The sequence below is a fragment of the Histoplasma capsulatum genome, genomic scaffold (genome assembly GCF_000149585.1).
Source record: "Histoplasma capsulatum NAm1 scaffold_1 genomic scaffold, whole genome shotgun sequence".
Classification (NCBI taxonomy): Eukaryota; Fungi; Ascomycota; class Eurotiomycetes; order Onygenales; family Ajellomycetaceae; genus Histoplasma; species Histoplasma mississippiense.
Window position 1 is genome coordinate 6,502,650 of NW_001813982.1, and position 14,773 is coordinate 6,517,422.

The following is a 14,773-nucleotide window of genomic DNA, read 5'->3' on the forward strand; positions in this document are numbered from 1 at the left end:
CCACTGGCAAGACGCGCAACGGTGTGTCCGGCGCGTCTTTTTTTCTGAATTTGCTCCTCGCAATATTATAATGTGACACACACCTTTTCACCTTTAGGTCCTTGATATGAATTTGGTGGAAGAAAATAATGACCATTATGGCGTCTTATACACTTTTCACTCGTCACGCTCGATTCTTTGTACAGTACCTGAGTAATTGCGAAGCGGAACTGGATGAGTGGAGGGCCCGCAAGGATTATGCGTATTTATCTCCGGAGTTTCCTATTTGTCTGTATATTGAAATAGTATAAATCGATTGGGAGGAAAATGCCAGAGCAGCCGTATCAAGTAGTAGATCATGTGATTTTCTATGATTTAGCCCTAATCTCACCAAATACGGCTAGACACAATATTGCCCACAACTCTCCCAGTATTTCAGCGAACTTTTGCTGGGGTACTTCTCCATCCCTCAAGCGCAAATCCTCACCATAAGAATCAACTTTCTTCTGGAAGACTGTCGCCATCATGTCGAAAATCACAGTCGGTACGTTGAAACCACAGACGAATCATCCTGTGCCCACAGAATAATATTTCTTTCCCGAAGGACCCGCATCATGAAAGATCTGTATTTCGGAAGCTAACACCTCATTTTATTCTCACCACAGCCGGAGTGCGCCAAAATGTCCAACAACTCCTCGATTACTCGCTGAATGAGAAGAAGAGAAACTTTCTCGAGACCGTTGAGCTCCAGATAGGCTTGAAGAACTACGATCCTCAGCGTGACAAGCGTTTCTCTGGCACCATCAAGCTGCCATCCGTTCCCCGCCCGGGCATGAGCATCTGGTGTGTTTTCTATACCCAATACCAGCCTTACGCTAATATCGGCACATTGGAAACAGAAAACCATGTCGAGAACTTAGTGTACTTGATGATATACATATATATACTAATTTAGATGTCAATAGTGTCCTCGGTGACCAGCATGATATTGATCGTGCTAAGCATCTCGGCATCGACTCTATGTCCACTGAGGACTTGAAGAAGCTGAACAAGAACAAGAAACTCATCAAGAAGTTGGCGCGCAAGTATGATGCATTCGTCGCCTCCGACAGCATCATCAAGATGGTTCCCCGGCTTTTGGGGCCTGGTCTTTCCAAGGGTTGGGCTTTCTTGTTCCTTTCTTTTTCTTTTTTTAAAAAAAAAACATCTAAAAAATCCCTAATGGACTAATGAATTTTGTGTGTCTTTGCAGCTGGTAAATTCCCAACCCCGGTCTCCCACGCAGAAGATCTCTCCAACAAGATCAACGATGTCAAATCCACCATCAAGTTCCAGCTGAAGAAGGTTCTTTGTCTTGGTGTTGCCGTTGGCAATGTCGGAATGACTGAGGACGAGCTGATCTCCAATATCATGTTGGCCATCAACTACCTTGTCAGTTTGTTGAAGAAGGGATGGCAGAACGTTGGCAGCTTGACGATTAAGGCGTCCATGTCTCCACCCAAGAGATTATATTAGATGCGGCCCTGTTTCTTTATCGCATTTACATCTTCCCTCTCGTTGGGGTTGTGTGATTCTTGTGTTTCGCCAAGCTGGTCAGATTAAGTATACGTAAAATATACATTAACGAAATAGAATTGTTCCCAGCCTGAATCACACTCAGTCTGTTCACCGTTGTCAGGAGACGTAGACATCCAAATCAATTTTTGCTTAATAATCTAATTCTAAGATAACTAGGTAAAAGACGCTAATATATATACACGGTATACAATCAGTATGCTCCAAAATCATGGGAACAAAACACAATTCTAGCTAGCCACCTCCCCCCAAATCACTCCATCCCCTCCATCAAATCCGTCTTATCCAAAATCATCCCCCGCATCCCAATAAATTCTCTCAGGCTCTCCCACTCCTCCCCTTCCTCCTCCCCAATCCTCCTTGGATCCTTAAATCCCCAAGCAACCGCAACTTTATCCATGGCAGCTCGCTCCTCCTCGCGCAACCAGCGCTCCCGCAACGGCATGCCAGGTATCCACACCACGCGCATCATCTGGTCGTTCGCTGTGGTTATCGCAACCACACCGATAGACGAAGTAAAGCCTATATAGGCAAGGATTGCCGAAAAGGAAACCCAGAGGGCGGTATTGGGCTCCATGGCGGTTTGGAGAGTGGATATATATGATGCTGCGGCATATGCTGCTGTTGGGGCCGTCGCGAGGCCGGCTAGTGGGAGAGCAGCTTTGCGAAATATTTTAGATCGGTAGTAGGCTTGTTTGCAGAAAGATTCATCTATGATCGCAAGACAGAGGGATAGGTTCTTTTTCTCAATGGCTATGTCGAGGGCGAGGTTTGCGAGATCTTGTGGGATTGCATTCTTGACAGTTTTGGGGTTTGGTTTACGATAGGTAATGGTGGAGCCGTTGTCGTTAGGAATCGGTTTCGTGGCGTAAAGAGAGAAGATCTCGGGGAAGTAGTCGGCTTGCTTGAGCTGTGATTGCAACAGGGTGTATTGGCGGAGGACATCCGGGGAAATGAAGACTTTAGGTTCGCGGAGGAAGTCGTTTAGGGTTGATGATAGTTCGCTTGCTATTTTGGATTGGAGGTTTGGCATTTTTGAGGGCTGTTTTGTTGATTTTTTAGGAGTGTTTTGAGTGGTCGATGAAGTGCCATATCCTCCATTCTCTACGTCTAGATCGAGGAGGGACGATGTGGCATTATTATCACTTCGCGGAGAAGGAGGTGAAGTTGCCTTATTGTTGTTTGACAGTGCGATTTTCGCAAGCTCGCTGCAGCGTTGCAGGAATTGCCGTACGGCATCGTCTGTTGGAACGCGGGGAGAAGAAGTTATGGTCTTAAATTCTTTCAAGACTTCACGAAGCATAACCTCAGGGTCACTGCCAGCACTCGTGCTAGGAGCACCTGATATTAATCTTCGCGCAATGCCATTTCGCGGATCGAACGCAGGGCTGAACTTCCGTTGTTGTTGTTGTTGAGGCGCAACATTTGGATGTGGGATGTTTAATCGGGAAGCACGAGTTGAAATTGAAGAGGTATGAAAGCTTCTATGTCGACGAGGTAAGTATTTTAAAAATTGACAAAGTTGGCAAACCGGCCCATAAGCCCTCGAGGATTGAGACGTAATACGCTTCATTATAGAATTGAGATACTCCTTGCAGGTGTCTTTATTCAAAGTTCTTCCATCGAGTGGTGGAAGTTATCAAGTTCTAGTTAGTTACATTTTAGCCTTACCTAAGCCGCCGCTAAACCACGCTGGGACATCGACAAAGACAATGAGGAATCATCCTGTTTGAGCTGCAACATAGCCATACTCCATTTCCACTTCTGCATATCATATCTACCGGTATATTCACGAATGGGCCCATGTTGAGACCCTGCTGTGGGAGTTATATTCCCTCTTCTTTCCCGCCTATATACACTTGAACATACTTGTCCGCTTTTACTAGCCGTCTGCCTACAACCTTCCGCTGCTCATTCACCTCCAACCATTACGACTGCCTGCCTGCTCAACTGGTTTTGCTGCTTCAAGGCAACATGCCTCCCCCACCTCCTCCTCCCCCGCCACCCCCTCCTGCGGCTGGCGGTCCACCAAAATCCACGAACTTACCAAGCAGGTCTCCCAAAGCAGCACAAGGCCGGGTATGTTGTCATGATTTTCCCTGCGATATGGTGTCTCCACCTAACAATATATTTTTAGGGAGCTCTTCTCTCAGACATCTCGAAAGGCACCCATCTCAAGAAAACCGTAACAAATGATAAATCGGCCCCTATAATTGGAAAGTCCTCCGGAACATCGGGTGGTCTTTCAGTTGGCGGAGCACCGCCGGTTCCTAGCATGCCCAAGGCCCCTAACGGATTAGCCCCGCCTGTCCCTGGTGGAAATCGATTGCGGAGTAATAGCGACCAGGGCCGTGGAGGAGCTGACTCGGGCGCGACTCCTGGTGCTATTGCTCATGAAAGCGGGACGATCCCTTCTGCTCCGCAATTAGGTGGATTATTCGCTGGCGGCATGCCTAAGCTTAAGAAGCGTGGTGGAATAGACACGGGCGCGTGCGCGGATGCTTCATACCTTTCAGACTCTGAAAGCTCTCGAAAACCTGGCCCGTGGACTCCCACTGGCAGTGCTCCACCACCACCACTACCAAGTGGTCGTCCGCCACCTCCAACACCAGGTGGCCCTCCACAGGTCCAAGAGAACCCCCTAGTTGCAAATTTACGAAAGATCCCCCCCCGCACGTCAGGAAGGCCTTCATCCTCAATCTCATATATCTCCACTAAATCAGCTCCAGAGACTCCTTCACGACCACCTCCTCTTCCTGGAGTAAAGCCCCCTGCCCCCCAAACTTCCACTCGAAAAGTCTCTGCTCCTCCTCCTCCAACAGCTCCACCTCCACCACCTTCATCCGCATCACCTCCTCCCCCGCCGTCTGCTCCTCCACCTCCTCCAGCAGTTGCCGCACCCCGCCCACCTCCATCACGATCGAATCCCCCACCCCCGCCTCCGGCAGCATCACCTAGCGCCAATGGGTCCCACGCAGCAGCCTCAGCGGCATCGATAGCGATGCAGGCCGCTAGAAATGCATTCTCCCAAGCAACTCATCCGCAACCCCCCCAACCATCGTCCGCTCCATCCCACCCCCCGGCTCCTCCTCCACCTCCCCCGCAATCATCTCCTCCCTCATCCGCGCGAACATCATCCTTACTATCAACTCCACTCACCTCGCGTCCCTCATCATTTGCAGACCAGCAGAATCAACATCAAGTACCTCAGCAGCAGCAACAGCCCAACCGGTCACTACTCGACCCAAGTAACTATACCCTCACAAACGGCGGTTCCTCGCCCCGACCCAGCTCTCGAGGCAGCAACAGGCGAGGCAGCTCACAGGGAATCCGGATCGAGGACCCAAGATTCAAATTCCAGAATGAGTCGTTATTTCCGAAACCCAGGGAGTTCCGTGGTGGCCAGAAGTTGTACAGGGCTGGGAGGGGGAGTAGTGTTCCGTTGGATCTTTCGGCGTTGGGTTGAGGGGTATTGTTTGCGCTCATTTACATACAACACAATAATACTTGCTTGAGTTAGTTTCTCAAACCATGCAGGTTGAAATTGATGTTAATATTTCATGTTTCTTCACCTTCCACTCCTAGCCGGCCCTCTTCGCTTTTTACCATTTTTATCGCGTGTATGATGGGATTGATACGGGTTACCGAACGGTTGACAAATGACCCTGGCCTTCTTTGGGATTTGGATGGGAACAGTAGAGATCTAGAAGTGGAATCCATGTTTTATGGTAGCCAACAACCCCATTTCATTAGACTCTTGTAGTCTTTGTCTCTTGGATGAACAGAAAAGCGAAGGGAAGTGGAGTTTGATCATACTTTTCTTCTCTTTCTCCTACCTTGCGCATGCGTTCTTAGGATGCATTTGGTTCTTTGCGGACTTTTTGTATTAGTCTTCTTGGGGTGTTAAGCTATTTACGGCCCCCTCTAAAAGGGCAGTTTTCTCTGAATGTTCAGTATACTATTGAGTATCTGTCATATTTTATGCATACATTACTTTTTTTACTCTCTTAGGTGAAATTAACTACGGGCTATCTTGATTGAATAAAGGTAAATCATATTTAGCAGAGAATCTATGATTACAAGAATATCAAACTTCTTTCATTGTATTCATACTCCACGCTAAAGGTCGTTGAATTTCCATCTAGCCCAATTGATCTGACATCAATTTTGTGGCACTCTCCGTTTCCGTTCTTAACATGCTAAAAATCACTACTCATCTCACATGCATCTATGTAAGTACGCGGGGCATCAATCTCCATCGGCACACAATAACGATCCCGCCCCTCCCCCTCGCGATCCACTCCTATTTCTTCCTCTCTCCCTTCCCCATTGCCCAGTTCACCCCATCGCCCATACTCCGGAAGCGCATTCCTCTCCGCATACCCTTCCCTCCACTGCTCCATAGTCGGCCGCGCAACAAGCGGCAGATGACACCAGAGACAGATCCTTCTCCGGCCATTGTCCTCACCCGGCGGCCTAGCACACCCCTCACCACTACACGTCTGGATCGGCTCCTGGCCCGTTCGGACCTGAATCTCGCGACATTTCGAACACATCCAGCCGTCCTTGGCGGTGCAGTTGCAGTATGCGCTGGCCACCTGGGCGAAATCTGGTGCTGCCGATGGCCGCTGGCTGTCGTGGGGGTTGCCGGAGAGCCAGCAGTCGATGCATAAGGGGCGCGTGCGGCTTTTATAGGCTGAGGTAGATTGGCGGAAGGATTCCTTCGTGTGTATGTGGAAATATATTGTTATTATAATGTGGTCAACCCGCTTGGGGATTATTGTGTGTGTGTTGGGATGTGCCGGGAACATACTTTGACAATGCATGCTTCACAGACTGGCAACGAGCAGTATTTGCATAACCGTGGAGCCGGGCCTCTTGTGTGGGTTGGCTCTGAGCAGAGGAGCTGTCCGCTTTTCTTTATGCGCTTCCAGTACAAGGTCTGGTGATCTCCGATATGGATATCTGGCCTAATGCGTTGCCGCTGGCCTTTGCCCTGATTGTGGACGTCTCCCGGACCCGAGATTGGAAGCGCAAATCCGTGAAGAACAGCCCTATAATGGGAGTTGACGCGCGATAGATTCAAGATATCGCCAAGTCCCATTTGAGGGACAAGAACGGACACCACCGGGAATTGGCGTATGAGGTCTAGGAGCTCTACCTTTCGGCTGTTTTTGTTGCCAGAACTGTGTGGAAAGAAGGAATTTGTCATCGCTGCCGTCGCCGTCGCCATCGCTGCGTAATAACGAAGCCGCAAAAATTGGGTATCATCGATAATCAACAGAATTAACTGGGCAGTATCAACGGAGATATTTGGTATTCTCTCCAGGCTGAAATGTAGGGGCCAACTCACTGCCAACTCAAGGGAACTCTGCAGCCCCTCCGTCTAGGAAGCGACTTTACTGGCCAAGTTACGTGAAGAAGCGTTATCAGGAATCTTGTCCGTATTATTCAATAGTAGAAATCATCCAAGGGGAAATGATATGGCCATCTAGTGAAAATGTGTGAATTTATAATTACGTCATTGTTGTTTTACGGCGTTAATTTATTCCGACGAAACCGCCAAGCCGTTCCTTTTGCACTAGTTTATTTCGCCTTGGTCGCCATAGACCTTCTTTGATATTCCCAGACTCACATAGCTGAACAATCTAGTTGTATACAGAACAAGGGGCTTGGTGAACCATTTTCCCCTTGCCTCTCAATCTCACCCCATGCGAGTTTTTTGTACCCGGTGATCGTTTGCGGTTGCTCTGCTGATTTCCTGCCCAAGAAAGAGGGGGTTTCACCTCACTCGACTCTTTCATTCCGAAGACCGCTCAATTGAAGAAAGTTCAGGGCTCAGAGACCGGATAGCTGCAGACCAGCCATGTCCCTCCAATCCTACATAAACAGTTGAGTACCCAATTGATATGCTTCTGTTACAGCGAACAGGCCGCACACTCGCAGCTCTGCCTACTCAATATATAGTGCCAGGCCATAAGTATTGGCAACCCCACTACTTTTCTGCACCATGATCTGAGTGGGGGTTTGCCAATACTTATGGCCTGGTATAGTACATCTATATATATCGGTATATATACTAACCTCACCAAACACACAAAATAGAAAAGGTCCTGATCCTAACGGTAGACGGTCGTACCCTAATCGGCACCCTCCTCTCAACCGACCAACTCACAAACCTCGTCCTCTCACAGACCGTCGAGCGCATAATACGGACCCCGGATGACCCCGAGCCCAGCTCGCAGGTCGAACACGGCCTGTATCTAATACGTGGCGACAACGTCGTCATCTGCGGCGAAGTGGATGAGGAGATCGACAGCGGCATTGACTGGGCTAAAGTCAAGGGGCAGATGGTTAAAGGCACGAAAAATATCTGAGGGCCAGTGTGAGCGCAGGGCGAGGGGTTGATTCTGGAGCTAAGGGGACACTACGTCAAGTGTGTGTATGCTCTCTTCTTTCCTATATGCTGCTTCTGGCCGCCAGCTGTTGAAAATCTACTTTTTTGGCTGGCGTGGGGGGAAGAGAAGAGAAGCTTATCCTTCTCATTTTATATTCCTGCGAATAGGCTGCTACGCGTGTGAGGGCATTGTCAGAGAAGATTGGCCTATTCGCGAAGACAAGGAGGGGGAAAGTGGGGAAAGTGGGGAAAGTGGCCAAAAACAAGGGAAAGTTTTCAAAAAAGGAAGCGGGAGTCGATTACCCGGAAAGTAGTGGAGATGGAAAGAAAGAATATGGAAAATAGGAAATAGAAAAACGGATTTTGGTGGGAATCTATTTCCTTTTTGAGGTATTCTCATGTCAAGGCACCCCAGGGCTAGGGCTAGCCCATCTTGAGCTCTAGTCGGCAGCCGGCTAGCTGATATGTCGGACATGATTTGGATTATGGTTAAGCGCAAGGGTGAACGGGGTTGAGTCGAAGGAAAGTGTGAGACGTCTTCTCTCTCTATTTTTCCCCATCAACTGTTGTTTTTTGTCGATGAGGCGTTCTGGAGTGTCTTACCTGAAAAGGGCATGAACTGTACTTACCAATGAACCATTCTTACTAGGTTCATGCATAAATGGCGTTCTAATTGATAGACTTTTTTTTTGGCAGGGGTCATTCAACTCCATCTCATCACATTGTCGGATTCGATCATGCATTCAAATCCAGATATTTGTACAGGACTCGCACGACAAATTCCAGGGCAGGAAACAATGCAGCTATTCCAAGGAATTGGAGCGTGGCACGGATGTGATATATAGTAACTTCCAACAAAGGGCTTCGTTTTCCAAAGTGCAGAGTACGAAATTCCTGCTTCGAAGCCCACCCAAGATGCAGGTTCACACTACGAACGGGGACAGAAGAGGATAAATATGCAAGACATACTCCGTAGGGCGATCTCCATTCGGCTTTGTTTTCTTTTCTTTTCTTTTTCTTTTCTTCTAGAAAATTTCACCAAGGGAGCCAATATTAATTTATGTTCCAGTAAAATCTCAAAACGCCAATACGCTGTAACCAGCCATCAAAATTTGCATTTATTGTGGTGATTGATGCGTAGTACTTGTACATGTACCCATTGTCATTCTTCTACATATGATACGAGAGGGGAAAGAATCATTTACTTATTTACCTAATGCAGAGCATTCTGCCAGTATGGATTTCTAGACACATAAACTGCATGTAGCTAAAGAAAAAGAAAGAAGAAAAAGAAACAAAAAATAAGAATCGGGCCCTGATCGACACAGCCAACCACAGGATAGTTCTAAGAAGAGGGCCATGGATGACACTTGCATGATAGGAAATCAAGGTGAGCCAATGGCTGGATAACATACGGAGTAGATAGAGATTAGTTAGAACTAAGTCTAGCTTGGAAACTTGGAACCAACTGATATTTGCTTTCTGCTCCAGAAAACTCATTTCAAGAGTTGAAAAATCTTGAGCTCTGAAGGTTTGAAACGGAATCAAGATTCAAGAATCAAGCCATTTGGATCCGCGCCCGTCGAATTGTTTCCCGTCGCCTTCCCCCCGCGCTACTCACACGGTAAAGGGGCCACCGAACCTAGCTAGAGGCCAATTGCCATGAGCATCCCTGTTGCTGTTACAGAGGAGACGGAGTTACATGGGAGTGGGTTAGTGTTGGATACCCAGCCAGGTATGATTTGATTACCTCAAGCCATGCACACCTTGTTCATCTTCGCGGGATCATGCTCCCATGTGCCGCAGCGTACATGCACAGAGCTGGATGCAGAAATTAAACGAGATAACCTGCTTGACAAGGGGGATTTTCGGGACAAATTACAGCGTCAATGATGTTTCCATATCCATGAATTATTACCTGATCAGAGGAGCAAATACCAGGAGTTCTTTGTCTCGGGAGCATCAAGGGATAGCAAGTCGCTCTTCTGCGTCGTTCAAACTACTCCGTACTCGGGGATGTCGAAGTCATCATGTCCCTGCGTCTGCTTCCAGTGCTTTGTCCTGCGCGTTGGTGTTTTGGGGGCGGAGACATCCCACAACACCACGAGGCCACTGGCGCGAGGCGGGGACATTTGGCTTGTATCAGAGTTCGAGGCTGGAACTCTGCAACCCAATTTACACTTCGGCGTGGAAACTCAACTTAAATAAAAGAACCAAAAATAGTCAAATAGTATTATTATTCCCCGAAAAATTAACGCGGCTTAGGTTTCCTTCTTTCAATGCTGGCCATGCCATTTCATTCCATCCTTCTCTGCTCCTTGTGCTCTCGACCCGGTGTCAATTCTTCTCGTCAACTGGGCCTGTGAACCCACTGCTACGTGCAGGGTTGAGGTGTTCTACGTCCCATGGTCGTCATCACTGTCGTTAGTATGGTTTTCACGGTTTCGCCCCACCGCCCCTGAGCGATCAACTTGGCTCCAATCAAAATACAACTATACAACATCAACTGTTCATAGTATATACCAGTGTCTCTATCAAACGGACTGAGGAGGAGGACACGCACACACAAGGTAACTGCGCACCACCTTGGGCAAGTGGCACAAACCAGCTTGCGCTGTCTGTCTGTCTGCCCGTCACTCACCCGTCACGATTTCCCCTCCATTCTGCCTCATTATCCCATCCGACAGACATTGCGACTCGCCTCTACTATTATCTCCTACACCTATTCTAGCACTACTGGTCTTCAGAAAGCCGGGAGCCCCTCCAGTCACCATTGTGCCGCTATCTGTCTGTATCTCAGAATATCGCCAATGTGCGTCCCTACACTCTGTCATTCGCATCCCTACTCTCCTTACTGTCCACTCGCCACTGTCTGCTCTACTTACAAACAAGAGAAAACGTAAAGCATAAGGGCCGTTAATTGAAAGCCTGGGTGAGAAAAAAGGGGGGGGAGGGGGACAGCAGAGCCTAAGGGGGAAAGAAAGAAAGGAAAAAAGAGACATAGAAAGCCGGCTGAGAGAGGGAGGATAATAATAACATATATATACACATCATCATGTGGCTCTACCGCGGCGCCCAATCCGCTGTCTTCTACTACGCGACCTGCACTCCCTGTGCCGCCTCCATCGATCGTAGAAAACGGAAAAGGGATGCTGCAAATACACACCGTGAACCACCTCCTACCACCACCTCTTCCAATAACCAGAACGACATCGTGATGGACCAGCCGCCAGTCATCTTCCACCAACCAGTCCCGTTTACCACCAACTCCTACTGGGAAGAGGAGATTACGCTGGGACCTGGACCCCCTGTTAGGAGAGCCGGGAGGAGAAATAACACTAACAGTAGCGGTCATCAGAGTTGCAAGAATTGCAAGAGATGCAAGAAGCAAAAGAATAATTCGAATTCCCCCCATGCTGTGGGGTGTCAGGGGGGTAATCCTGCAAAGGCCAGAGCAGGAGCAGCACAGTCTCAATCACAGGAATCTCCACTGCAGAATGGTATGGGTGCGTTAGCTGGCGCCGTGTCGGGCGTTCTGGAGGATCTGGTGCCGTCGAGGAAGGAACTTGGCGATCGCTGGAATAGAATACGGTACCAGCGGGAAGATGAGGTGCTTTGGGGCGGTGCGGGCAGTGGCGCTGGTGGGGACCTAGGGTCGGAGATCAAGGGCTCATCTGTTGGTTTATCTGGGCGCGGGAGAGCAGGTACATCCGACTCCGCGGGGTACTACGCAGCAAGGAATCCGGCGGTTAATGATCTTCATCCTCCTGTTGTTTGTGGGCCAGTCAGTCGTGCGGAGACGCGGTGGATGCTGCAACCACCGCCCAGCGCGAAGGTGATGGAGGGGAAAGTCCGGTCTACGGCTTCTGTTTCTGTGCGGAATGGCAGACAGAGGGGTTTTGAGAGGGATGTAGATGGCAATGGCAATGGGAATGGGAAAGAGGGGCCAAGGGGGAAGACATCCGCCTCCCCTCAAATGAGCCAAATGAAGCAGCAGAGGCAGAGGCAGAGGCAAGCTGACGGACAGCTTGATGGATGTGATTCTGCACATCAACAAGCGCGGACGGAACAACAACCCCCTCTGGAAACCCCTTTACGAAAGATAAAAACTCAGGATGAGCCACCTGCAATTCGTGCGATGTCTGATAACTTCCTCTCCCTCTCGCTATCGTCGAAAGATGATTCTCTGCTGCGCTCTCCGCGTCCCGTGTTAGCTCCTCTAACCGGCAGCCCTAGGCAACCTTCAGTTCATCCCGATCACCACGACAATTATCACCCATACCATCAAAATGATAATGCAAACACCTTGACCTTAAAACCTCAGTCCACCCCTCCGGTGTCGTGCCAGTGGCCACAGAAACGTGCTGAAGACCCTCAACTGCAATCGCAATCACAATCACGACCTACATCAAAAGCTACTAGTGATAGCGGAAAATCATTTACTATCCAACAGAAGCAGCAGCAGCAGCAGCGAAACCGCCAATGCCAACACCATCGTCAACCGGATAAGCTACATACAGCCTGGCCATCATCCACTCTCGATATTGCTATGAAACACCACGATCTCGTGCGAAGTGTAAGGCTGGAACTTAGCAACCCAGAGACGGCGTACTTTTACGATATTGGTGATGACGACGGCGACGGTGACGACAGTGATTACGGCGGTCATTATGATGGTCGCGTCAGCGATGGTGAGAAGCAGCGGGGAAAGAGGTATGATGTCCGGCCTTGGCGGTGGAGTATGGACATTTGAGTTATTTCTTATTCCTGCCTTTGGAACTGGAGTTGGCTGTGCTGTATAGTTTCTCTCTCTTGCTTGGGCTTCTATTTTCCTCTTTCCCTTTTTTTTTTTGAAGCGCCTTTCTATATCATTTGATCAAAGGATATGTGTTAAACCTTTTCCTTGTTATCCTAACTCCTCCCTCATTTTTGGGCCCCTACTGCAATGGAGCTTTATACCAACAACCTCATTATCATCTCCAGTCGACTACCCCCTATCTCCCTACAGACTCGAAACCTCCGCGGGAGCCTCTTTATTCATTACTGTCCCCCCCCCCCCCCCACTGTCTCTTGAGGAAGGATTTGAAATTCGTTCCGCACTCCTTTATTACTCTTCCCCCTGTTCACTACCGCTGAGCTTCCTGATTCGGCTGATATGTGAGTTTACATACACATACATACCTATGCCTCTACACCTCCATACCCCTACATAAGACGTGCTCCAATCTATATAGGATTGAGAAAATAATAAATAGAGAGAAAAGTCATTTTTCTCTTTCATCTTTAGAGCCTAGAGCCTTCTTTTCTTTGATGCACTGCCTCCCACGCTTGAACACGGTCTAGTTAGTTCCACGCCCACGACTACGCAACCTTCAAAAACACACAACCACAAGCACAAACACAGCTTGATTTGAAATATCTCATCCTGCATCACCTAGAACCCCAAAAACTATTATGATTATGATTATGATCATGATTATGATTATTGTGGCGCAGAATGAAGCATCGCCAACAACGCACATCTCTATATACAATCAAAATATCAAGTAAAAAAATCAGTTCATTTAACGAGACCGCGCAGACTGCACCCTGAATCCCATGCATGTGCAATAATACATATACAGGATGTTGTACGTTATCTACCAGGAAGGCTTGGGCCACCATAAGGTATAAAGGAACGGGGGAATTGGTTTGATATGGCCAGCTAAGTTAACTTCCAAGCAAAGGGTTCCTGTCCGTGACTGATGCTGGTGATCCCTTCCCACGGCATTTGAAGCTTTTTATTTCATTAAAGCCGCACTTCAAACGGCTGGCAAATAAACGGTCACACAGCTAACTCTACAACTTTTACAGTTTGCAGATCTATAACCAACTTACTGTTCCTCCTACTGAGCGAAGATGGAGGCGAGGTGGTATTTGAGAAATCCCATTCAATTAATTACAAAATCAACCAGACCCAAACGCCCAACCAGCTCTGGTTCTACGAGAAACATCGTCATCCTCAAGTTAGTTAAACTCTGGGATATCACTGCTGAGGGGAGCTGATCGATAGACATGGCCACCGGAATCGTCGCGACGGCCCACAATGCTTTCCCGAGCCCACCATCCATCCCCATCTCCACAACCGTCGTCGTCGTTGTCGTCGTTGTTCCAGTAGTACTCCTTCTTGTAAAACTTCACACGGATTCACTAAGATACATCCCGGGCCCGCTTATCGCGCGCCTCACCCCCCTCTGGCTCTGGACCCTGACCCACCGCGGTATCGAATGCCGCCTCGCCGCGCTTCATAGCCGCTACGGCCCCGCAGTGCGTATCGCGCCCAACGAAGTCGATCTCTCCGACGCCGCTGCGCTGTATCCCCTCTGCGCGAAGAATGGCGGCTGCGCCAAGAACCCCGTCTACGCCAACTATGACATCGACGGATTCGCGACGATTTTCTCCGCCGTGGATCCCGTGCAGAGGGCCGCAAAGGCGGCGGCTGTAGCTCCCCTCTTCGCGCAACGGGCGATCGTGGAGGGGAGGGAGCTGGGGGCGAGGAGAGCAGTAGCGCACGGCGCGCCCATCGACGTCCTGGATCTGTTCCGCTACTTGGCCATCGACGTTGTGAGCCTGTATCTGTTCGGGGAGTCGTTCGGCGGGCTCGGGAGCAAGGCCCCACTCGCCGCGATGCCCTTCGTGGATGCGTTCGCTGCAGGCGGCCGGTTTTTCTACGTACCTGGATGGCTCTTCAGGCACGTCGACCACTGGGCCGGCAAGTTTGAGAAGGGGGCAAGGTCCATTGCCGCGAGCACGGCTGTCGTTAAAGAGTTCGCGGCACGGGTG

At 49.2% G+C, this 14,773-nt stretch overlaps 7 protein-coding genes across 7 annotated transcripts; 4 read left to right on the forward strand and 3 right to left on the reverse strand.

Annotated features, from left to right (window-relative positions):
* Positions 1–504: 504 nt before the first annotated feature.
* Positions 505–1,494, forward strand: HCAG_01850 (60S ribosomal protein L1; the record flags this gene model as incomplete). The annotated part of the gene is made up of 4 exons (XM_001544753.1): positions 505–523; positions 645–822; positions 945–1,138; positions 1,232–1,494. 4 exons carry the CDS (start codon positions 505–507, stop codon positions 1,492–1,494), a joined length of 654 nt encoding a protein of 217 aa, XP_001544803.1.
* A 313-nt stretch (positions 1,495–1,807) lies between these two features.
* Positions 1,808–3,127, reverse strand: HCAG_01851 (predicted protein; the record flags this gene model as incomplete). The annotated part of the gene is made up of 1 exon (XM_001544754.1): positions 1,808–3,127. The coding sequence occupies one exon, from the start codon at positions 3,125–3,127 to the stop codon at positions 1,808–1,810; it is 1,320 nt and encodes a 439-aa protein (XP_001544804.1).
* Positions 3,128–3,528: 401 nt separating this feature from the next.
* HCAG_01852 (predicted protein) lies at positions 3,529–5,020 on the forward strand (the record flags this gene model as incomplete). Its single annotated transcript, XM_001544755.1, has 2 exons — positions 3,529–3,633; positions 3,692–5,020. 2 exons carry the CDS (start codon positions 3,529–3,531, stop codon positions 5,018–5,020), a joined length of 1,434 nt encoding a protein of 477 aa, XP_001544805.1.
* A 733-nt stretch (positions 5,021–5,753) lies between these two features.
* HCAG_01853 (predicted protein) lies at positions 5,754–6,787 on the reverse strand (the record flags this gene model as incomplete). The annotated part of the gene is made up of 2 exons (XM_001544756.1): positions 5,754–6,275; positions 6,368–6,787. 2 exons carry the CDS (start codon positions 6,785–6,787, stop codon positions 5,754–5,756), a joined length of 942 nt encoding a protein of 313 aa, XP_001544806.1.
* An 806-nt stretch (positions 6,788–7,593) lies between these two features.
* HCAG_01854 (conserved hypothetical protein) lies at positions 7,594–7,931 on the forward strand (the record flags this gene model as incomplete). Its single annotated transcript, XM_001544757.1, has 2 exons — positions 7,594–7,606; positions 7,660–7,931. The coding sequence occupies 2 exons, from the start codon at positions 7,594–7,596 to the stop codon at positions 7,929–7,931; spliced, it is 285 nt and encodes a 94-aa protein (XP_001544807.1).
* Positions 7,932–12,183: 4,252 nt separating this feature from the next.
* HCAG_01855 (predicted protein) lies at positions 12,184–12,446 on the reverse strand (the record flags this gene model as incomplete). Its single annotated transcript, XM_001544758.1, has 2 exons — positions 12,184–12,329; positions 12,395–12,446. 2 exons carry the CDS (start codon positions 12,444–12,446, stop codon positions 12,184–12,186), a joined length of 198 nt encoding a protein of 65 aa, XP_001544808.1.
* Positions 12,447–14,005: 1,559 nt separating this feature from the next.
* HCAG_01856 (predicted protein) lies at positions 14,006–14,754 on the forward strand (the record flags this gene model as incomplete). The annotated part of the gene is made up of 2 exons (XM_001544759.1): positions 14,006–14,554; positions 14,725–14,754. The coding sequence occupies 2 exons, from the start codon at positions 14,006–14,008 to the stop codon at positions 14,752–14,754; spliced, it is 579 nt and encodes a 192-aa protein (XP_001544809.1).
* Between the last annotated feature and the right edge of the window lie 19 nt (positions 14,755–14,773).